General features: G+C 38.6%; 1 protein-coding gene across 2 annotated transcripts in view; it reads left to right on the top strand.

The window, feature by feature from the left end:
• The window catches only part of MACROD2 (mono-ADP ribosylhydrolase 2), a 1,360,465-nt gene that overhangs the window by 803,282 nt on the left and 531,677 nt on the right, over nucleotides 1-25,506 (top strand). For both annotated transcript variants that reach the window (XM_030557958.1, XM_030557957.1), the window contains one exon: nucleotides 9,530-9,651. In XM_030557958.1, coding sequence (XP_030413818.1) covers nucleotides 9,530-9,651 — 122 coding nt within the window. The remainder of the gene's footprint in view (nucleotides 1-9,529; nucleotides 9,652-25,506) is intronic.

The following is a 25,506-nucleotide window of genomic DNA, read 5'->3' as shown; positions in this document are numbered from 1 at the left end:
TCAGCAAGTGTGGATGCCCACCAGCGCTTTTATTGACCTCCGAGGTATAAGGAGGTATCCCAGAATTCCTGTCCACAACAAACCGGAAGAAAGGGAGAGCTCGGAGTTCAGCCAAACTGCTTATTTAAAAATCAAACACAGCTCCTGTTTGCTGAGCGAGCGGAGGCAGGCAGGGGAATTACTTTGGAATGTTCACAGCTGTTTGCTTGAAGAGAGAAACAGCACTCTCACGCGGCAGAGGTGGAGGGGGAAGTCCGTGTTGAGCAGTTGCTTATCTGGTCTGACGGGTATTTAGCAGTACATAATTTGCATTTAGTGAATGAGAGAGGAGTGGGGGAAGGGAGTTAGAACTTTTAAAATGATTGAAGGTAGGCACTGTGTTTCTTCCAGTCCTTAGAATTTGCAAGGCAGGGAGCTGAGAACAGTGTCAACTCCAAAAATCCATTCTCTCTGTCTCCTCCACGCTCCCTGTCACATTCCACCCCACCCCCCTCTTTTGAAAAGCACGTTGCAGCCACTTGAATGCTGAGATAGCTGCCCACAATGCACCACTCCCAACAGCGCTGCAAGTGCTGCAAATGTGGCCACACTGCAGCGCTGGTAGCTGTCAGGGTGGCCACACTGCAGCGCTGGCCCTACACAGCTGTACGAACACAGCTGTAACTACCAGCACTGCAAAACTGTAAGTGTAGACATGGCCTGAGAAATCCTGGTGTAAATTAAATTGTTCCCTCGGTCCCATAGGTGGCTCGCCTTATGTTTAGCAGCTCTAAGCACTGTAGTCCTTGTACAGTGTATCTTCCCCTGGCTGTCTTCCCCAGCATGCACTGGAAAGAGAGAAAATCCCTCTTCTCTTTAAAAGTATAAACATTTTCATCTCTCTGGGATGTTATCACTGAAAGCAGTTGGATCCATTTCTATGTGCTGTGTAAAAATACACATTCAACATGGGCACTGCCCCTTGGTGAACTGTTAAAAATTGATGTGAAAATCCCCAATGTAAGTGCATTGTATATGATATACAATCACATACACTGCAGCTTTCTCTCTAAACTAAATTTCTTGTCAGAGACACTTGGCTTTGCTGAAGACTGGGCATAGTAAGATGAAAGTTTTAAAGGAACACTGACAACATAATTTTGGTATTAAAATTAAAGTTTTACCAATTGCAGTTTGTTAGCCCTTACTAAGGGCTGGTCCACACTATGGGGGGAAATCAATCTTAGATACGCAACTTCAGCTACGTGAATAATGTAGCTGAAGTTGAATATCTAAGATCGGATTACTCACCCGTCCTCACCGCGTGGGACCGAAGTTCGCGGTTCTCCCTGTCGATTCCGCAACTCCATTGGGGTTGATGGAGTTCCGGAATCGATATAAGCGCGCTCGGGGATCGATATATCGCGTCTAGATGAGGCGCAATATATCGATCCCCGAGCAATCGATTTTAACCCGCCGATACGGTGGGTAGTCTGGACGTAGCCTAAGACCTGATTATTTCTTATACTTTTTTGTTTAACCCTGCATACTGTGAAAGGGATGTCCAGGCTGGTCCTGCATAGGCTAACATGGAAGATCACTTTAGGTTAGCCTGGGGCAGGCCAGAGAAAGGCTCAGAGATCCACCTTTACACTAATACAGTAGCGTCAGTACCCCCATGCATCTTGCAATGATGGGCTGTGGCCATGGGGAAAAGGTAAGGAGTGCTGCCTGCAGCCTGTCATCCAGAGTTAAATGTTACCTCCCCAACTCCTCCACATTCCAGCTACATGGAGTCCAAATTACTCAGGCTCTAGTCAGGTAGAGCATTAAAATCTTACTGTTTTCCATGTTTCTTTCTCCCATTAAACAACTGTGTTTCAGATTATTTTCCCCCAAACATATTAGCCTGCATTTTGATGTTTACTGCCCATGTTTCTAATCTCTCTAGGTCTCTTCATACTAGTCCTCTCTGTTTTCACTGGTGTTGCAATTTTACCCAATTTAATATCCTCTCCTATTTTCACAAATGTTTCATTTACTCTTCCAGAGCATTACTGAACATACTAAATGAGAACAGACCTAGAGCAGATCCCTGAAGTACTGTGATAAACACCTCTCAGCTCAATACTTTGCCGTTTATCATTACTCTTTGTTTATGTTCCTGAAGCTGGTATTCAATCCCTTTGGCTGTGTTCCTATCCATGCTAACTTCAATTAATCCGGAAAGCAAACTCTCATGTAACAAATACTGTATCAAATACTTTAAAAAAACAAAATCTGAGTATATCTACCCTTTTGCCTTTAGCCACCAATTTTGTAATGCTTTCATAAGCACCCTACTGGGTCAGACCAAAGGTCCATCTAGCCCAGTATCCTGTCTTCTGACAGTGGCCATTGCCAGGTGCCCCAGAGGGAACGAACAGAACAGGTAATCATCAAGTGATCCATGCCCTGTCACCCATTCCCAGCTTCTGGCAAACAGAGGCTAGGGACACCATTCCTGCCCATCCTGGCTAATTTTCATTGATGGACCTATCCTCCATGAACGTATCTAGTTCTTTTTTGAACCCTGTTATAGTCTTGGCCTTCACAACATCCTCTGGCAAGGAGTTCCACCAGTTGACTGTGTGTTGTGTGAATTAATGAGCACCGCTCAGTTTAAGGTTGTTTTTTTTAAACCTGCTGTCTATTAATTTCATTTGGTGACCCCTAGTTCTTGTGTTATGAGGAGTAAATAACACTTCCTTATTTACTTTTCTTTCAAAACAAAAATAGCCATGTTTGTTTGGCAAGACTCGATATGTGTAAACCTAGCTACTTATTGCTCCCCATATGCCATTATTTTTCAGAACTTCCGTGATTTTTTCCCTTAGTTGTATTTCAGTATTTTGTCAGGGATGGAATTGTGACGAACCAAACGAATGGGGCCATGGTCAAGATGCCCACTGCAGAATTATATTTGTGAGAGGTCTGGGATTCTGTTCTCACAAGGCAATCAGAGGCATGTGAAAACAGAGTGAAACATCCTGACCCAAGGCAACATTTGAGCGTTGAAGCAAGAAACTCTTCCTGGATGTATATAAATAAAATAGTTCAGTCTGGGCCTATCGACCCTTAACCTCATGCATTCTTTTTTTGATTGCCTGCATCAGCGTGTTCACGGAGGATTTAGCCTTTATGCCAGACCCTAATATATAATGAGATAGTGTATGCATAGACAATGTATACATGTATGTATTAATGTTATTGGCAAAATGTAGCAATAAAATCTTCAACTCCCTGTTCATCTGCTGACCATACAACATATTGAAACATTATTACTCCGCTAATAAAGTCCTGCTGTATCATGTGTTTGTGATAATGATGTGCTTGGAATTGGAAATCACCAGAGCAATAAACAATTAAACAACAAAAGTTATTTTCTTACAGCTTAACACCAATTTAGAACCGCATTGACAGACATGACAGGTCATTGCATTAGTCAATAGGACCACCTGTTCCTAGTTTCTATAAATTAACATATAAGAACTATTTAATCACATTTAAGGGAACCTATTTACATTAAGTGCCTAGGGATATGTTAATGTGATGTTAACGATGCACAGTGAAAAATCACAAGAAGTCAAGAAGTGCAAATTCAAAGGTTCCAAGAAAAACATTAACTTAGTTTAGCCCCATGTTTTGGATGTTCTTAGAATTTGCATTTTACAACATAGGGATTCAAAGGATAAGGTATATATTTAACCAGAAAAACAAAAGTAGAAATTCTTCCAATTGGGAAGAAGGAACACAATAACTAACTCAGGATTTCAGCTTTAGTCCAAAACCTCATCCTGTGGTTTATCAGTAAATTATAAATGTAACTCATTTTCCCATTTGAGTTTCAGCTTTTGGGAAGCTGTACCTTCAAATACATATTGCATCAGTATTAAAAAAGACTTGGAGGGAATCATTTTATGATCAGTTCTCTTCTCTTACACAGCTTTTCTATTTTCCTTTATGTTTGTTTATGTTTATTTTCTGTGCCTGTTGCTTGTTTTATTGTTATGAGTTAAATATGTCTGATGGTATCCTCCAATTCTAGTATCTGTAAATGTGTAATGGCGTTGGAGGAGAGCAGTTTTACTGATCTATAACTTCCATCCATTCTGTTGTTGAGGCTTGCCTCTTGCAAGAAACAAATATAGAGAAAATGACCAGAAGTGCCTATTCTTTTTTCTTTAACATTGTTAAAATCGAACACAAAAACATAGGAACTTTATTTGCAAAGTTGTTATAGTAATATTTTATAAAGAAAGGTTTCCTAATGGAAATACTGACACAAGCCTGTTGCTTGCAGCACAGGCAAATTATGAACCAGCTATGTTGTTTGTTTTAGTTGGGTAGTAACAGTTCTGTTTATTTTTAGTGTGCACTTTAGACAATATAATAATGTTTCTGTGAACTCAAGGATAAAACCATCTTACCTGTTTGGATCACCAGTTGTCATCCCACTTGTCATCTGACCAAGACTAAATGCCTGTTTCACATTTCAGTTTTTAAAAACAATTTAGAAGGGCACTACTGTAGTTACTATATCGCAGCTGTGACAATCAACAGAGCTTATCCAGTCTGTCCAATCTTGTTCCTATAACTAGGAGAAATTACTGTGATTAAAAGGAGAAGAATGGTAGTTGCCTTTTTGTGTGCTTCTTATTGTGTATTTATAGTAGTTAGGAAGGCAAATTTTATAAATCCTTCAAAGTTTGATTCATACTGGATTCATGAAGTTTCCTATCAGCTATCATACTGCTGTATTTATATTCATTTGGGTTCTCTTCAATGTGTGCATTCATCAACCAAAAAAATGCTAGAAGCGAAATTCAGTTCAAACCAGGCAAGTTTTGTGAAGTTCTAAGAGCCTGTGATTCTGCATCTCGGTGCCAGAAGCAGAGTGGGATGGTGGCCACCTCAGAAAATTCTCTTTTGTGGGTTGAAGTTAGGCAATGAAAGATGGAAAGGCTCAAAAATTCTGCAAATGCAAAACTGTGTTGGAGGATATATGAACAAGAGAAAGATGGAAAGATTCAAAGAGAGATTGAGTGTTTATATGGATAACAAGAATATACAGTTATAACAGTTAATGCAAACAAAGTTCTGGAAGGGGATAAAAAGTCTCATGCTTCAGCATTTAAGACAGTCTCTACTATGGGTTAGGATGAGACCTTTCCAAGAGTAAATTATCACACATATGTCTACTGTGACATTCTTCATCGTCCTCTGAGACATCTGTTGCTAGCCAGTTTTGAAGACAGGATGCTAGTTTAGAGGGACTTCAGGTCTGATACAGTCTGGCTATCTCTATGTTCCTTTGTAGACATCTGATGTTGGTGGAACTTGAGAAGATCAAGTGCATTTATATGTATTACATCAATTTGCCTTTGATTTGACATGTCCTCCAGTGTACTCGTATTACCGCAAGAAGGGGGATTTTGGCAACCATATAGATGCTATGATTTCCACAGCAGCCACAACTTAGTCCAGAAATTCTAAGGATACGAACACTTGGAAATGCATGGAAGCCGTTCATGTGTGGTATAGAGGTATTACTTGACTGGTGTGACTAGCTGCTGTGTGAGATGAGAACTATCTGATTACTGTAAACAGCATGATATGGCAAGGAGGTCAAGGTATAGCTCAGGACGATGTACAAGAGAGAGGGTCATCCCTGATTACTTCTGCGATGGTGGATTGTGGGGAGTATCCACAACACACAAAAAAGGATGTAGCTACCTGTCATCTTTAGTCATCCTGGTATTGTTACTACATGTAGAAATGGGATTTGAAAAGTAAATATGCTCACTATATGTAACTTTTATACAAAATTTAGAAATATTTTTAATGGTACATTTTAGTTTATAGATTTCTAAGTAATTTTACTTCATTTTTTTCAGAGAGCCCCCTGGTTTAAGAACTTTATATCTGATAATGTAGGACCTGGTTACTATGTCAGTGAATTCAGAAGCATCCTATCTACTGCAATCGGTGGCTCTACTATTTCTATATGTGTTGTTTCTTTAGACAAAATTAGTTGCTTTTTTTAAATTGCATAGTGTTTTGATTGAATCTTCCTTATGTGAAATGTCTGCTAATCCCTTGGTAATTAACACTTTCGTAGGTCAATAAAGTTTAGCGGAATGTGCTTTTTTTTAAAAAAAATGGTCCTTAAGAAAAGATCCCAGAGATTTAATGAAAAAGAATGACACGTCACATTCTACCTGTCAATGGTCTTGATGGTAAAACTTGAATTTTAAATTTTCTCCCCATTGTTGGGATTCTAAAGAATGGCAATGATTGTTTAAAATTGTTCTACAACATTTACAGAAACTCTCAATTACAGATTACAGTATTTGTGGAGCCATTTTATTTACGGTGCAAGTAGTAAGCAGCCTATAACAGAAATAATATACAGTTCAGTACATTTTTTCTCATTTTGCTTTAACTCAAATGTACTACTACTTTAACTGAAAACTGTAAAGTTACATTTTAATCTCCTACAAAGATATTGTCTCATGGATACCAATTATGTGCATTTCTTGCATTATTGTTTAAATCTTTGTGTCCAGGTACAATAACTGCAGATGATAACTTGTAATGTTGCAATAGTGGTACAGAATTATGAGGCCATTAATAATCATAGAATCATAGAGTTAGAAGGGACTGCAAGGGTCATCTAGTCTAACTCCCTGCCAAGATTCAGTAAAGAAGCTTCCACAACCTCCTGAGGCGTCTGTTCCATTGTCCTACTGTTCTTACAGTTAGGAAGTTTTTCCTGAGGTTTAATCTAAGTCTGCTATGCTGTAGTTTGAACCTATTGCCCCTTGTCCTGCCCTCTGTGGCAAGAGAGAACAACTTTTCTCCATCTTTTTTATGTCAGCCTTTCAAGTATCTGAAGACTGCTATCATATCCTCTCTTAATCACCTCTTTTTGAAACTAAACATATCCAGTTCCTTCAGCCTTTGCTCTCATGGCTGGCATTCCATCCCTTTGATCATCTTTGTCACTCACTTCTGGATCCTTTCCAGTTTCTCTACATCCTTTCTATACATTGGTGACCAAAATTGGACACAGTACACCAGCTGAGACCTAACAAGCACCTGTGACTTACATGTTATACCTCTGTTAATGAAACCTAAAATTGCATTTGTTTTTTTTGCAACAGCATCACATCGCTGATTCATATTGAGGTTGTGATCCACCACAACTCCCAAATCCTTCTCAGCAGTACTGCTGCCAAGCCAGTTTTCCTCTATGCTGTATTTGTATATTTGGTTTTTCTTCCCTAAGTGTAGCACTTTAAATTTGTCTTTGTTGAATTTCATTTTGTTGTCTATAGACCTGTTCTCCAATCTATCAAGAGCACTACATTTTAGCTCTATCCTCCAGAGTATTTGCAACCCCCACTCCCAGCTTTGTGTCATCTGCAGACTTCATCAGTCTACTCGCTATACCTACATCCAGGTAATTAGTAAAGATGTTAAACAGCACTGGACCCAGAACAGATCCTCGAGGAACCCCACTTGAGACCTCCCTCCAATCCATTAAAAGTTACTCTTTGTTTGTGATTGTTTAACCAGTTATGTATCCACTTCATGATAGTTGTGTTGAGCCCACATTTCTCCATCTTACATAATAGAATGTTATGTGGAAATGTGTCAAAAGACTTGCTGAAGTCCAGGTATATTATGTCCACCTCATTTCCCCTTTCCACAAAATCTGTTACCCTGTCAAAAAAGGAAATCAAACTGGTTTGACATGACTGGAACTTCTTGGTCAATCCATGTTGGCTGATAGTGATTACCCCTTCATCATCCAGGTACTCGCAAATTGAATGTTTTATCACATTGCTCTAGTAGCATCTCAGATATTGAAGACAGGCTGACTGGTCTATAGTTCCCCAGTTCCACATTTTTCTCCCTTTTTTGAAGATGGGCACTATGTTAGCCCTTCTCCAGTCTTCCGGGATCTCTCCTGTCATCCATGAGTTTGTAAATATTATTGCCAGTGGCTAATTCCTTCAGTACCCTTGGGTGAATAGCATCTGGGCCCACTGAATTGAATTCATTCAAATTGGTCAGAAGATCTCTGATGTGTTCTTTACTTCTCCCGATCTGCATCTCTTTCCCTTTATTGTCTATGGTAACTTTGCTAGTCATCTGGTCACATGTTATTTTTTGTGAGAAGACTGAAGCAAAGTAGGGATTGAGTAGCTCTGCTCTCCTGTCGTTTTCCATTACCAGTTCACCACCTCCATTGAGCAGCGGACTCTCGCCATTGTTGATGTTTCTCTTTTGTCTGACATATTTGAAGAACCCCTTCCTGTTGTCTCTATCATTTTTTGCTAGCTATAACTCATTCTTTGCCTTGGCTTTCCTGATTTTGTTCCCTACATGCTCATGCTATTCCAATGTATACTTCCTTGGTGACATGCCCCTCCTTCCATTTCCTGTATATATCCCTTTTTGGTTTTTAGATATCTAAAAAGCTCTTTGGGCAGCCACATTGGCCTCCTGCAGCTCTTCTTATCTTTACTCTGCATCGCAATAGCTTGATGTTGAGTCTCTAGTATCACATCTTTTAAGAACTTCCAGTCCCCTTCGACTCTTTTCCTTCCTAACTAGTCTTTCCATGGGACCTTGCCTACTATTTCTCTGACTCAGTTGAGATCCACCTTTCTGAAGTCCAGTGTCCTTGTTTTGCTATTCTCATGTCCTCTTTTTCATAGGATCTTTAATTCAATCTGATCATGATCACTTCCTCCCAAATTCCTGACCACCTTCACTTTTGCAACTAATCATCTCTATTGATCAAAAACAGATCCAAAATGGATGATCCGCTAGATGTTTCCTCAACTTTCTGAATCACAAATCTGTTCCCTATGCATGCTAAGAATTTGCAGGATGTGTTGCGTTTTACTGCAATAGTGTTCTAACATATCAGGGAAGTTAAAATCCACTATTAATACTAGCTCATGTGTGTTAACTAATCTTGTTACCTGCTTGTATGTAGAATGACTCATTCACTTCCTCTTCCTGATTTGGTGGTCTATAATAAACCCCCATCATAACATCGCTACTATTCTTTTCACTTATTATCCTCATCTAGATTCTCAGTATGTCTGTCACTCCGTTCCCGTTGGACCTCAGAGCATGTGGATACATTCTTGATGTAAAGCACAACACCTCTGTTTTTCCCATAGCTATCCTTTTGGAACATGCCATATCCCTCAATGCTGGTACTCCAATCATGGCAGTTGTCCCAGCAAGTCGCCAGTCATAATTTTCTTCACATAGCATGACTCCCAGTTCATCCTGCTTGTTCTCCAGAATCCCCGAATTTGTATACATGTATCGAAGATATTTGCCAGACTACCCTGTTGTTGTTTTTTTCTTTTTCTTTTTAATGCAGTTGCGATTTCTAGACCCTTCTCCAGAAATTAGCCCCTTTCCCAATCATTACCCATATTAGGAGTAAAGTGAATATATATATATTTTCATTTTTTTGCAGATGTCATTCATACTGTGGGCCCAATAGCAAGAGGCCATATCAGTGATACTCATAAAGAAGACCTGGCAAGTTGTTATAAATCATCTCTGAAACTGGCAAAAGAAAACAATATCAGATCAATTGTAAGTACTTCATAAAGATGTATTATTTCTTTATGTTGTATCTTTTTCCTCAGGTTTTAGCATAATTATAGGAATAATAAAAAACTTTTAAGATCATGCATGTCATATGTGGTATTCAAGAACAAGATATTGAGAGCTGTTAATTCAGCATGACTGGAAGAGAAGAGAATCAGGACAACCTGGGGGTGACACAGAAGCTGGGCTTGTAAAGCAGTTGTAGCTAACATATTACTGTTCCACTAAGAACTGGCAGGAAGAGAACGGTTCCAATGGTTAATTTTACATGTTATGATCCTCCTAAAAAATTTAGCAGGAGACCATTTGTCAAATAGTTGACTCTTCAGAATATAACCTTAATAATTATTGAGGGGGAGATGATTGTGGTCTAGTGACTTATTCTGTAAACTAAAATTTTCCTTAAAAATAGAGATTAAAAGAGATGGTCAGATAACATAATTTATAACACCACTCCACCAGAATCCATCGGCATAAATTTATAATTTGTGATCTGTAAAAGAATTGTTTTATTATGTTTCATTTAATAAGTATGGTTCCTTGATTTTATGAAATACATCTCATGTTTTGTATTTCAAAGGGCCAGATTTTCAAAGTTAGAAGGGTGTATTTACATGCATATATTTGGATGTGCCTATCATATTTGCATATATTTGATGAGTTTGCATACTCAGGCATTTGTGTGCGCTAGTAACAGTCTTCAATAGCTAAGTGTGCATAGACTATATTTATGTGCATACATCAGGTATGCACATGCGTGAGACGTGCAAATGTATATGCACAACTGTGCAAGCTTTACTTGGAAAATGTACCAACCAATTATATTAGTCAGGTAAATATCTCTGAATGGAGGTTAGTATTTCTAATGTGTGAACTTAGGAAATTTTTGGTCGTATATTGGCCAGATTCTCAGCTGATGGAAATCATAACTCTACTGAAGTCATTAGCTGTGACTGGCCTTTATCTGTCTTTATTTTTATCCTGCTCCAGTGGCTGAAGCTCATTTTACATCTTAACTAAACGATTTAGTACTTGAAGGGAGGCTCTAAAAATATATTTCTGATTAAACAAACAACAAGAAAGTGAGATTATTAAAACAAGACTTGGGGAGTCAAGGAGTAGATATCATAGTCTGAAGAAAGTCATATCGAAGTTAATCAAAATGGTGTAAAGAAAGAAGAAAATGTTGTTCCATTAACTGTTTCAGATAAAATGATATATTGACTTCGTAAAACTATTCGTAACAAGTAAGCAGCTGAAATCTAGTCTGGTATGAAAATATCCTTCATTATCAATGCCAGCTGTTCCTAAATTTCTGTGAATGTCTTCTGATTTTAAAATAAAACCAACCTTTATTTAAGAAATTTTGATGAGGACTGTTCCTCATGGGGTAGAATTTTAGAAAGATTTAAAAATATTCTCACGTTAAATTTGAATTTACTGTAGATATTTCATTTTTGAATTGTAAGTGTAGGTTATTGCAATGATCAAATTTCATCCAAAAAGGGAAGTGGATTGACACAGTGTTTAGTGTGACATGGGCAATGTGGCTGTAATAATTGCATGGCAACATTCTGGCATTGTGCTGTTTATATCCTGTTACACAAACACTGTACTTTATAGCCCAGTCTACTTGGGCAAAGAAGGTGTTTTTCAATCAAGTTAGATCAATTACATTAGCTCAGTTCAGTTGAACCTTCAAGCCTGTGTAAAACCTGTGTAGACATAGTATGAAATCTTTAGATAGTTTGAGCTGATTATGTTGTAGCCTAGGCTTCAAATTAAGATACACCAACTCAATCTAAAATATATGAATCGGTGTTTAGACAAGTGTCCATGAGATAGATGGGGGTTAAGTCAAATTAAGCTAATACAATTGAGTTAACTCGGTTGGCAAATGTACCTTTTTTGCCCAGGTAGTCATGCTCTCTGGAGCCGCAGCAGGCAAAATACTACCCACTGATTCTTTTCTGGAGCCAGAGCTGCTGTGTATGTTGGCCTGTTTTAAGTCCTAATGGAGTCCTTTTCATACTTACAACATTCCATCAGATGAATCCAACTTTGGCTTTATATAGCCAGTCACTAAAGAGATAAATGATAATCAGTTAGGTTGGGTTCTTTTATTTAAACTTCATGCATATACTATAGAATTGAAAATATTCACTTTGTATTCATTTTTGCCCTTTTTATTGGTTTTAAAAATCCATGAGAATGAATATTCAAAGAAAACATCCTCTTTGTTCCTTCAGTGGCAGTGAAGTCTTCTTTTTGCTGCAGTGGCAATGTTCCTCCTGGCTCCAGCCCCTTATTCTAGTGCAGTCAGACCAGTGAGAACAGACTTTAGAAGCAGATGAAACTAGTGAGATACTTTGGGTAAGAAAGGACAAAATGATAATAGCAAAGGAGGAACTACGGGGTGCACCAGCAGTAAGCCCCCAAGCCAGGGCCAGAGTGAAAATGACTCTTTGAGTAGCTGTTGGGGGAAACTGCATAAAAATTCTTGACTCTAGATCAGAGGCCGGCAACCTTTCAGAAGCGGTGTGCCGAGTCTTCATTTATTCACTCTAATTTAAGGTTTTGTGTGCCGGTAATACATTTTAACGTTTTTAGAAGGTCTTTTTCTATAAATCTATAATATATAAGTAAACTATTGTTATATGTAAAGTAAATAAGGTTTTTTAAATGTTAAAGAAGCTTCATTTAAAATTAAATTAAAATGCAGAGCCCCACCCCCAGACCGGTGGCCAGGACCCGGGCAGTGTGAGTGCCACTGCAAATCAGCTCTCTTGCCACCGGTTGCCTACGCCTGCTCTAGATGTTAATTAGGCCCTAAATGTAGAATAATAATAATGATACTATTGAGTTATACAGAGGACAGCTTTGTGTTTAGAAAGCAAAGAATATGACTGAAGGAGAAGCCATCCTGGATTTACATCTTATCACAAGGAACTGATTGTGCATATGGGCACAATAAGGAAGTGCAGTGCTATTAACTAGTGTAACCTACACCTCCTGGGACTGGTGTTCTGTCCCATCTAGTGGCACTGAGACCACTTAGAAATAGGTAAGGCTGTAGAGCAGACTCATTTAACCAAGAGCCATATAGCTTTTAGCTCATGCAGTAGAGGCTCATACACTAAGCTCCAGAGGTTCCAGGTTTGATCCCACCAGCGGACAATTGGAGTCTGGCGGTACTAGGGTGACCAGAAGTTCTGATTTTATAGGGACAGTCCCGATTTTGGGGTCTTTTTCTTATACAGGGTCCTATTACCTCCTACCCCCGTCCTGATTTTTCACACTTGCTGTCTGGTCACCCTAATCGGTACACTAGCACTAGATGAATAGTAAATATTTCTGTTGGCTGGAAATTTCCAAAAATGCTTTTCAGGTTGATCTAAAACCAAATTTTTCAACATTTTCTGCTAATCAAAATGTTGGAAAAAATTTCAAGTTGGATCAACACAAAATGAAATTCTCTCTTTTTGTGGCCACAATGACTATTCCACAGTTTTTCCCTATTCTTGTAATAATTATAAACTACTTGAGTTAAATGGACTAAATATTGGGCTCCCAGAACACAGCAGTGCAAATGGATGTGGGGACATTTGAGATGCCAATCATGCTTACAGGCATTAAGAAGCTTAGTAAGTATGATAGAAGTATTAAAATCCATGGGGAAAATCCAGAGCCAGTGTAAACGGTCACAGATCCATTGACTTCAGGAAACCTATGACAGTTACATCAACTGAATGGAAGAAGTCTGGAGCAACCAAATATATAATTCAGTAATTAAATAGCAGCAGACCACAGAAGGAGTAAGAAATAGCCAAAGGGACTTCAAAAGACACAGCTTGGAAATCTGAAGGTAAAAACACTCAAATAGTGTAGAGGAAAGGGGGCGAAGCAGACAAAAAGAACTTCAGACTGTTAAAACTTGCAGCTGAAAAAGGAAGGACAACAATCATACACAATATGAACAGAATGCTAATGGTAATTAAAGGGCTGAGGGAAATTGGGACTATCACAGATATATGTGGAGTTGGGAAAAGAGAAAGGAGAAAAAGGTGATGCATTCACAAATGAGGAAGGAGAGGAAATCAGCTTGTTTGAAATGACTGAGCTGCTTTGTAAAATTGTTCTTTAATAAAAATGATAAAGGCAATTGGGAAGTAACAAAAATGTTCAATCGGCTGTGGATTAAAAGCTAATAAAGGAATACTTGGAAATATGGTTACGTGCAAATAAGCAGTCGAAATGATAGGAAGTCTAGGCATATTAAAGGAATTAGCTAATGATTACATTGGACCACCAGTGAGAAGCTGGAAGGCACCAGAAGACTGGGAAAATAAAATGAATGTATTACTTACCATTTAAAAGGAAAAGCTGGCAATCCTACAAATTAGCTCTGAAAATCTTACTTGAATAAATATTGCTATTGGTGGTGTGGTTGTGAACAGTGTCTTGAACAGTGGGCTTGAAATTGGCTGAAGCACCATCAATGAAGAATAATGATACATGGCAATTTATCAAGGGGGAGGGAGAAATGCATTGAGGTGACTCAGGGTCCAGTAGTAAGCACAGTTTAATTTAACATCTTTATTAATGATATTTGAAGAATGGGTAAACAGCTCAATTAAATTTTCTGATGATAATAAATTAGAAGATGTTGGAAACATTAGTCAGGGACAGAGATGTAATGCAAATAGATCTGGAGAAGCTACAGGGTAATGCCTGATCCAACTCCCACATGGTCAATGGCTGTTTTAGCCTTGGCTTTAATGGAAGACGGATCAGAACCATGGCCTGGAACTAAAATGTGATTGAACACAGAAAAAATCCACGCTATCACATCTGGAGAAAATAATCCAGTTCACAGATACTTAGTCAAACAGAGAGGTAATAGCAAAAAGGACTTAGATAATGATTCTCAAATTGGATATGGACTTTCATTAACATATAATACCTTCCTCCCTTGCTGCATAAAAAAGCCAATTAATTGTTAATGCTGCTCATAGAGAAGCATCACATAACAAGAGTAGTGATTGGCTCTGTTTATAAGTAGGCTTGGCACAATTCAATTTTTATTTTTTAGAATATTGATGGAAAATATCAATGTTTATTTTAAGCATATTTTTCAATTTTTATCAATTGACATTTTCTGAACTGTGGGAAATTATGGAAGGGCAAACAGTTTTTTAATGACGGATGCTAACATTCAAAAAGTTACAGTTTCATAACTGTTAAAACACAAACTGTCAACATCACAAGTCAAAATATACAAAGTAAATGTCCTTAAATCAAACTCTACATTCTCAAGTAGCATTTTTCTTACTTTGCCTGTCTGTAAATTTCTGTTGTTCAGAGTATATGATGAAATTGACATCTACAAACAAAAATCTAAATGCTCCAAGTCTATCTGTAATGCACTGATGAGAATGATGCATAGATTCTGGACAGCTCAGTATCAAAAAACATCCTGTAGAAAAGCAACAGGCAGTGGTTAAGAATTTGAAGATATTGATTTATGAGAAAAAGATGAAAAATCCAATTGTGAATATGGTAAAATGACAGTTTGGTGGTGGTATTTATTTGTATTGCACCGGTGCCTAAGGCTTCAGTTATAGATCAGGGCCCCATTGTGTCTAGACACTGTGCAAACACATGACAAAGAATTGAAATTTATCTCAAAGATCTTACAATCTAAGTCTAAGACGTGATACAACAAATGGATGCAAAAAAACTCGCCAAGGGGAACACAAGGAAACAACGAGATAGCGCTGATTAACACGATAAGCAATAGTCCCAACTCACCAGCTGCCTAACCAATGTCAAGAATTTTATAGGCATTATGGTAGAGGAGAGTTATAAGAAGGATTTTTTAACTATCAATAAGTAAACAGGGTGTAAACAGCAAGGTGGAAGAGGAATTATTTAGGGTGATCCAAAGAGTTTGTTTTTTTTTAAGAGTAAATATATAAAAGTGAGCAAAGACAATTTGTTAAACATAAAAAACAAATTCTGAATGATGTTCTAAATTATCCTATGAAATCAATCTCCTAAGTATTAAAATGGGAAATGGACAAGATATCCTTATTAGGTCTCTTCCGTTTCAAATATCTATACTTTCCTAATAGACAGCATTATAGGCCAAATAAATTTCTGGCATATTAGGCAAATTAGTGGGAGTTGCAGCTGCTTACTCTAGAGAATAATTTGGTCCATTGCGGTTAACATACTTTTGAAATTATTTAGTAGAAGTGTATTACCATTGCCAGAGGGCACTAGTACTGTTTTAATTTGAGAATGGGTGGAGAGTGTTTCGAAACCATGTTGACAGACTGAAACTTCTTTGTACATCAAGGATTTCCTCACCAATATTTCACACAGCCCTGCTTGTAGTTGACATGCTCTCAAACTTAAGTGTCAGTTAAAGTCTGAGAGGTAGTTAAACAGACACTTTCAAAACTTCACAGAAAATAAAAAAGGGCTGCTGAATTAGTGTGGCTTGGAAATGAAAAAGGGATTGTTTTAAATTCACAATGAAAACAAAAAGTAAAGTTATTATTGATTTTTCAGCCACAAGGCGGAGGCCTCTTCCATGACCTTTACAAAAATGAAAATGTTGTATGCAGGACAATAACTCAGCTCAAACAAACAACCATTTCTCAGGTTTTTATTCAGCAATGAAATTCTCAGCATAGCATCTTAAAGACAGAGGTAACTCGTAAAGCAACAGCAAAGAAGATTCCTTGAGACCACACACTCTGATCTCTAACTCAAGGGAGAATTACAGCCGGTATGTGGGATCTAAAGGGAATCCACAAAGAATGTGGGTTTGAGTGTTACCTAAATGGTTGTCTCTATAGCCACCAAAAACTGCAGTAAAAGAACTCAAAGGATATGGTTTAAAATCACAAAATATAGAAAATCTGCAACTAAAAATCAAATCTCTGGGCAGCTTGGGAAGTGTTTGTGTTGGTTCCTGAACATGAACGGACTGGATTTCTTTTCTGTATGGATTATAAGTGTTAGCGTCCTTTTGGTGTATTTAGTGCTAGTCAATTTCGCTCATATTGAGGAACTAAAGCAGAGTTTCCAAAGAAAAAAGCAAAAATAGCATATATTGAAACATCCAAACTATATACAGGAGGAGATGTTAACTAAGCATATTGTTTATTATGTTCACAGTTCATATTGCTAGTTTATGTACACATGACTTATTTTTTTAAAATAAAACATGCCTTTATATTTAATTATTTAAATGTTCCCTACCCCTAAGTACCCAAATCAATTGATCTAAAGGGACTAGCTGCCCACACCATTTTGTAAATGTTTGTCATTGATAAATATGATTTGTATGTATTCTATTCATGATCATCTAACCTGATTTCTAATGAAACATAATCTGATACTGTTTTCAACAGCACAAAAAAAGTCTTAAGAAATGTATACAATATTTTGTAGTATCTTATTACTCAGAAATGTGAATGTACCATCCCTGGTCATCTATTGCCTGGTTTTGTAAGGAAAGTTAGAAAATATCCTTTGTTTATGTGCTTATGCTGTGTATATGTTTGCATACCTTGAAGAGTATGTTCTGTAACCACAATACCTGACAGAGTGTGTAGTGTGAATGAGTGAGGTAGTTAGGCTCAATTCTTTGCTTGAGCAGAGAGAGACGATGAGCCATACCTGTGACTGAATCTTCCTTTGCAGTGCTAGGCTGAAACTTTGAATATCAATTCTGAGTCCACAGTAATCTCACTTTCCCCTCCTCTTAATTATAAACCACATGAAAACTGGGCTTTTAATGGAAATGTTGGCAGGTCCTTAAAATAGTGGCAACACCAGGAATTGCTGTAGCAAATGATTTTGCAATATTACATTTGACTATCTTGTTTCCTCCTGGTGTAGATTTACATTTTAAGGAATAGTCAAGTGAATCTTATTTTCTTACACATATTTCCTGCTGAGTGTTGCCATAGCAATCAGCCACAAGTCTTCAGAGTCCTAAAGGCTGGCTTTATTCTACGTCCTGGCGTTTGGACACAAGTTCACGTCAATCAATCATACAACTTGTTTGAAAGAAACTTTCTAAGGAGCATAGCCTCCAACTCATTAATTTGTTTCTCCAAGCAATCTATCTAACATGTGACAGATATTCTGACTGATCTTACATTGCCAGGCTATTTACTTCTGCCGATGTGTAGGGCTTTTTGTAACCTCGGGAACATTTTTCCTCCTCTCAAATATTATCCAGGTTTGAGCTTGAATCCAGGTTAGGCTTGAGCCTGAATTGGAACCCGCAGCTAATACTGCAGTGTAGACATACCCTTGGAGACTGAAGATGGCTCATTTATTAAGTGAAGTATCTTACTGAGAGCACATGAAACCAGAGCTCTGGGATCTGCATTGGCTGGCTACGTGTTGGTCTCCAGGTGGAGTTTAAGGTATAGGTTATGACCTCAAAGCTACAGTCTGCAGGGCACTTGAACTGGATCTCCCTCATTATATATGAGAGGGGGCAGCTGGCCAGGCATCCTCTGTGAGAGCTCTGTGTCTCTGGGACTTGTTCTTCCACTTGTTCCAAAATAGCCCCTAATTGGTAACCATCCAGGCAAGCTGTAAGAGTCATCTGTTTGATAAGGCTAAGGGTATGTTTCTGTAACCCAGGCCCAGGAGTGGGGCATGAGTAGCAGGACCTGAATCTGGGATCTTGGGCTCATAAAGCATGAGCTTCTACTGCTTGAGCTAAAGACAGAGCTGTGTTGTACTAGACCCCTGAAACCCTCTATGTAGCCCAACTGAATGGAAGGTTACATGTGCCACAGTAGTGAAGGGGTGGAAAGGTGCGTAACTGGGAAGACTTGTTAAAAAATCTGCTATTATGTGTATGTGATGAGTTCAAACTGTGATGGTCGCACTGTCAGTCTGTAAGAATCCTCTGCTTGAAAGGTTGGATTTTCCTAGGAACGCCGATTGTACTGCCTTGATAATTGGGGAACTGTCTTGTTAAGAAAGACAAAGCAATAATGAATCAATTAGTGAACCAAGCAGCTATTTATACATGACAGCTCATAAAGAGTAGGTGAAGTGGAAAGCAAAGAAAGTTTACAAGCTAGGGTGTTGACTATGATGATATTTGGGTATTGTTGGAAATTGATGGTAGATTCTGTATTTTCTTTGATGTAATCTTGTTTGTTTACAAGGACTGTACGGGGTCCTGCTTCTCTGAATATAGGAGGCACCAGAAACAAAAGAATAATTGCTTGGCTTACAGCCCCAAGCCTCTTGAGGCAACACCTGCCCAGAAAATTCTCTTCCTAGCTTTCGCCAGGGTCATACATTGTGCTCACAGGCTGCTGCTTGGCTTTGTTCTTTCTTTTGCTTCTGTGTCCCTGTTTTTGTTCTCAGTTCTTCCTTCCTTCCCACACACTTTACCCAAAACAATACTCATAAAAAGCTGCTCTGCCAGCCAAGTCCAGAAACTCCTGGGTGGATTCACATACCCCTTTTGTCCGACGTGGGAGGTTTTGTGATGAACCTATCCTTATAGTTATTGCTTTCACATCCATCAACTTCCCTGACAATTTTTAACTCAACCCATAACAAGGTTTCACTGTGTTCATAGCAGAATAAATTAAAATATCCATGAAAATGTTTCATAACCACAGACCAATCCAATTCTTATTTGCATACGAATAATAACTGCCCAGAAAGGCTGAAAAATGACAGCCTGAAAAATAAAATAAAATGGAAAATTTCCATTGGCGGCTTCACCATTTCCACATTGCATATTACCCTCTTCAAACCCCTGATGTTTTCTGGTGGCTGTGTATGTCTGAAGCACTGTCTGCCCTCTGCTGCACTATGTTACCCATCCAAGAAGAGAATAAGGAAAGGCTTTCTTGGGAAGCTCACTCTCATCTTCTCTTCCTGCGGTATCACAGGAGGCCAGCATATCTATATAGGAGCTGCTGTACTGCATTTCCTGCTTCAGCAATGACCCTACTGCCTCCAGTGTCTTCTTGAGAAATACAGTAAATCTCTTCTAAGTAGACACCATGGGTGGATGAGATATCAAATTTGTGGAAGGTGATACTCTTTTCTAACATCAGTTCCCTACCATAGATTTTTTTATTTTTATTGGACTTCACTGTCCAGCCAATCCTGGCTTTTATCATCTCCTTTCTTATTGTACTGAGAAGCTGTGATCACACTTCTTCCCTTCATGCTTGCTCACTCTCTCTGTATCTTTCTTTCACTCTCATCTCTGGGCATCTCCTGTGCGACTCCTTATGCTCTGAACTCCCTACACCACCTGGAATGAGAGGCATCAGCCCCCTTCAGGACATGCATCTTCTATGAAAGCCAATGGAATTAGCCCGCTAATGCAAGAAGCACGCGTTCTATTTGTTTTGAAAAAAAGTGCAAACTGCTGCATATTATGCAGTCACAGTACTCAGAACTCTTGAAATTTTTGATAGACTTGGCCAACACATGAAGCCGATGTCTCACACAATAAAATGTGTTTATTAGTTCACAGCAGTAAGATGCGTCATAGTCCACTACGTTTTTTAAAAAGCTGATTCTGATTTTGTCACTTATACATCAGATTCTGTCCAGGCTAGAGTATTCTGGGCTACTTTCCGTCTTCTTCTTCAAAGAAAATAGAATCAGATATAAACAACCCCCAAAAGGCTCAATGATTTAATGTATATTAAAGTGTGAATTTCCAGACTGTACAGAACTAGAAGACATCGTTTTGAAATCCACCAATCTTTTGAAATATCTTTCTCCTTCATTTTACTCATTAGAATACAAAATTCTACATTGTAATTCATTAAAAGCAAGTCATTTCTATTCAAAGAATTCCAAAACAACTATAATATTAAAGATTAAAGTAAGAACATTTAACTACAGCTTTGTATTGTCTTAGCATATGACTAGAGACACCAAGAAACTTGAAACCAGACAGGATTTATTATGATTATTACAGAAGCTGGGAATCTCAGCCTGAGCAATGCAATAATGGAATATCCTTTATGGGGATTTTTGAGGTCAGAAATTCCCCTGAATGTCAGGAGAAAACACAGACCCCTCACAAGTAAATGTGCTTTGATGCACTTGGAGAAATTTATGGCAGATAGCGTGTTTATGCAGGGATCAGTTTTTAAAAGTAAAGTGGTTTTGCTGCTGAAATTATGGTCATTATTATTATTCGCTTGTAAACCCATAAACTATTCAGCGTTTTCCTTTTTAAAAACATCTATTTACTTTAGGTACTTCTATGTCTGAAATTATGTAAAGGTCACAAAGTACTCAGGTATTACTGTGTTTATCCTCACAACAACTCTGTGAGGTAGGGAAGAGCTGTTGCTCCCATTTTGCAAGGGAGGAAGAGACTGATTAGGTGACCTGCCTAAGGTTACACAGTAAGTCTGTGGCAGAGCAGGGACTTGAACCTAGTTCTCCAAAGTGCTAAGCTAATGCTATAACCATTGGACCATCCTTCCTCTCTGAGATAATATAAATGAATACATATGGTGAAAACTAAAAACAAATACATCACCATTATGACTGGGTAAAAGTTTGCCCCTATATGAAAATCATCACAAAACAAGTAAGAAGGATAATCTGATGATAAACGCAAAGTTAAAAAGAAAGCAGGATATATTAATAATCAGTATACGCTTGTGGCTATGTTAAACTAACATTATCAGTGTCCACATCACACTCCCTGTCAGTACCCAGTCCGAGCCGGGAAAGCTAATGATCCAAGCAGTGGACCAAATTCGGTGATGAATCCTGGTCATGTGCCACTTAGCACTTCTTACGCATACGCTAAGAAGAAGAAGACGACAAACATTCATAGACCCTGGTAATGGATCAGCTTTGGAGAAGAGGAAGGAAAAAAAGCCAAAAATAAATAACATCCTCTGACCTACAAGTAAATAGTATTGTTTTTATTCTCTCATGCTTTCCTATTAATCATCTAACTTTAAAACGATTTAAAGTTTTTGCAGAAAGAATGTCAATTCTAGAGAACGGGGATTTAATCACTGAGATTTTCTCCAGAGTCTCTGGGCTTTTCAGCCAAATAAGAGTCTCAAAGAAGATAAACTGTTTGGCTTGATTGTTTTATAGTTGAAGAATTTGTGCATTTAATTTGATCAAACATGCTAGATGTTTTTAGACGTTGTAAATGTTGCTCATTTACAAGTGCCATTTCCTCTTGTTACTGAAAAACATGATGAGAGATGGGTAGTATCATACCCTTGTTCTGCACACAGAATTCCAATTTATGTGGGAGAAATTCTACACTGAGATCTAAGAATGGACATGGCTCACAATTTGTAACATAAGCTGTGCATTGGAAATGGTTATAGCGTTGTAGACAAGGCAAGGAAAAGAAACTGCCAAAGGACACTTCAGTTAATTAAAAAAAGAGGAAGCCACTGGATTAAGGGGCAGCTGTTTGTTTTAGGGGATTTTTTTTAAGTGTAAATATCTCCAGTAATTCACACACAAGAAACTCTGTCAATGTAGGGTTACGCTTGCTGGCATGTCATGCCTCCATGTGACAAGTCACATCTAACAATGTGACTCTTAGAAAATCAGGATTTGAGTATTTAAGTTTCCCTTATCAGAAGGGTACCACGATACAGGGGAAAAAACAAACATATAAATAATATTTTAAATGTTGTAGTTTGTCTTTCATTCTGAAGGATCCAGCTATATTGTGGGAGATGGTATCCTTGTCACTGTTAAGGTTCCATCTGTTTTTATTCTAAACCCCCACTAGCCACTGTGTAACTTTGACTTGGAAATATGTTTTGGCCTGATCTCTGCCTGATAGCTCAGTGGTTTGAGCATTGGCCTACTAAACCTAGGGTTGTGAGTTCAATCCTTAAGAAGGCCATTTAGGGATCTGGGGCAAAAATCTGTCCTGGGATTGGTCCTGCTTTGAGCAGGGGGTTGGACTAGGTGATCTCCTGAGGTCCCTTCCAATCCTGATTTTCCGTAAAGGGATAGGTTTCTTCAGAATTTGGAGAAAATTAATAAAACTATTAGTTGAGTCATTGGTCATTAAAAGTTACCATATGAAATTTTGGCTTTTGCCCAACATTGAAGAGGAAAGGATTGTGGGAGCTAGATCTCAGAATTTCTAATGTTTTCAGCCATTTTGTGGTCACAGATCAAAAGTGTGTGTATGCGTGTGTAAGCTGGGTGCCCGAAGAAGCTAGGTCTTTGTAGGATTTGACCAGGGAGATGGTAAGTCATTAGGTAAGATACACATGCATGTAGACCTTTTGTTGTTTTAAAGTCCTTTTTCTCTTACGTTATGCTTTGTTCCTACTGTTCAGCTTAAATAAACATGGGTATAAGAAGACTGTCTGGTCACTGTATTCACCATTCACGGAAGAACCGAAAGTATTGAACCCAGTTAGGCCAACTTGGGTAAGCATGGTCGATACACAGGGTACTGTAGCCCAGGGCCCAGTCTAAGAGCGGAAGAAGTATGTGATTCCATCCTATGCTTTATCAGAAGTGGTAACACAGTCATAAGCACTGACATATGAGAGGTGCACTGAGATCAGAAAGGGAACCAACGGGTCCTGTACCAATAACAGTAGATTTCTTAAAAAAAAAAAAAAAACAAACTTACAAGGAGCGTCATTATCAGGTTTATAATGGGACACATTGCAAACTTAACAAAGGAGATGCTCTTATGCAAATGTAGAAGACGTGCAACATTGGGGCTCCTCTCCTCTAAAGCAGTGGCTCTGACTTTTTCTATGACACACTAGTTAAATGTGTGCTATTCTACCTCTGTCTAATGGCTAACTCACACGAAGGGTGAGAGCATGCTTTTGCTTGCTCGCTACCAGAGGAAATGATCCTGTAGATAGGGATTTCTCATCTGCTTATAGTGACCTCAAAAGAGATCATGGATGGGGCAGGCACCCTTCTGCTTCCCCTCCCAGAGAGGGTATGAAATAAAATCAAAGGAGGGAACCCCTGGCCATTTTCACTTTTGGGAGAGCTATATTTTGCCTCCTTCATTTTGGGGCTACAGTCAGGTGTTAAAAAGAGATAGGAGCTTTATTCAGAAACACAGAGCCAGAGGCAGAATTTAGGTCAGCTAGCATGAGGAGAGTGGGAATCTGGGATGGAAGATGCTTGTGTGTGTGGAGAAAGCAGATATAAGGGGGAGACAAGAGTGGGAGGCACCCCCACGCAGCTTGCACACACATGTTCACACATACTTTTGCTTTGTGACTACAAAATGGCTGAAAAATTTAGAAATTCTGAGACCCAGCTCCCAAAGTTTTTGCTCATCAGTGTTCCCCGTAACAGCTCCCCAATACACACACTCCCTCCAGAGAAAGATGGATCACCTTTTATCCACCCAGAAGTTCTTTGTCTTCTCCCCTTCTCTGTCTTGGTCCCTGCTGCCCAGAACCAGATTGGTGAGCTATGCAGGAGGTCAAAACAGCCTGCTTGCAGCCAATTGCACTCCCATTATCTTGTAACAGTCCCCAAGTGTTTGCCGAGGATGAATTATCTTGAGTCATTGTTTAGCCTTCCTGTTTGTTTACCAACTGCTCTGTTGATTTAGCCCAATATAGTTATACAGTAAATTTCCCAATATTCAACCAAACATAGTCATATAGGGAATATCTCTATAACTAGGTCATATACAGTATTAATAAATTATTACAGAGCATTCCCCCATCTGCCACACCCACATGCTTTCATATTTGTAGGTTTAAATGTCATTACCAACTAATATTTGTTCTAAAGTCTTGGAATAAATTTAATGAATATTTTTGAGATTAGAAGGATTAAAAATAGCACCTCTTTAAACACTTTGTGAAGTGATTTTGTTCCTCACACTTGACCTACTGAAATTACCTTACATCACATCATTCCAAACGTCAGTAGATTTTTGCTGACTACCTCCACAGAATGTAACTGTTGTTTTTAAATCCATGCATAGAAGATACATGCCTTGCTGATAAGCATTTTATAAATGGCAGATAAAATTAGTGTAGATTATGACATTGTTTTATGGAACAGGCAGTTTTCAAGGGCAGAAACAGTCAAATGTTAAAGAGGAGATTGCTGTTATTTGAACACAAGGCATGATTCTCCATCACTGAAATTAAAGAAGAAAGGAAAAGCTGACTGGGTTTGAAAATGCTTAGCGATGGCCGGGCAGCTGGTGTGCTGTGACCACTGCTCATTACATTCATTATTGCCTTGTACAATCATCTAATTCTTACCTTATGCTCCACTCATTTATTTGTTGTGTTCACTGGTGGGCTCTTGTCTTGTACACACCTTGTGAACTCTTTAAGACAGGGGCTGTCTTCATAGAATCATAGAAGATTAGGGTTGGCAGAGACCTCAGGACGTCATCTAGTCCAACCCCCTGCTCAAAGCAGGACCAACCCCAACTAAATCATCCCAGCCAGGGCTTTGTCAAGCAGTAACTTAAAAACCTCTAAGGATGGAGATTCCACCACCTCCTTAAGTAACCCATTCCAGTGCTTCACTATATATGTGCATCGTGCCTTGTACTAATATAAATAATAATAATAATGGGAACCTGTCATGAATGTGCCCAAGGTGGGGCAGCCCCTTTTGGCTACCTGGGGTGTGCATGCATATTAATCCAATCACTCCACCCTAACCCCAGCAGGGTGCTGACATTGTCTTTCTAGTGGGCCTGCCCTCACCTTCTGGCTGGGGGCCTCTTGACTGTCTCGTCCCCTCTCTGATGCCACCTAACAGTCAGCAAAAGGGGTTAAGTAAAAGAAAGGTAAAGAAAAA

The sequence above is a fragment of the Gopherus evgoodei genome, chromosome 3, assembly GCF_007399415.2.
Source record: "Gopherus evgoodei ecotype Sinaloan lineage chromosome 3, rGopEvg1_v1.p, whole genome shotgun sequence".
Lineage (NCBI taxonomy): Eukaryota > Metazoa > Chordata > Testudines > Testudinidae > Gopherus > Gopherus evgoodei.
The sequence above is the reverse complement of the archived record's forward strand: the minus strand, read 5'-3'. Positions and strand labels throughout refer to the sequence as shown.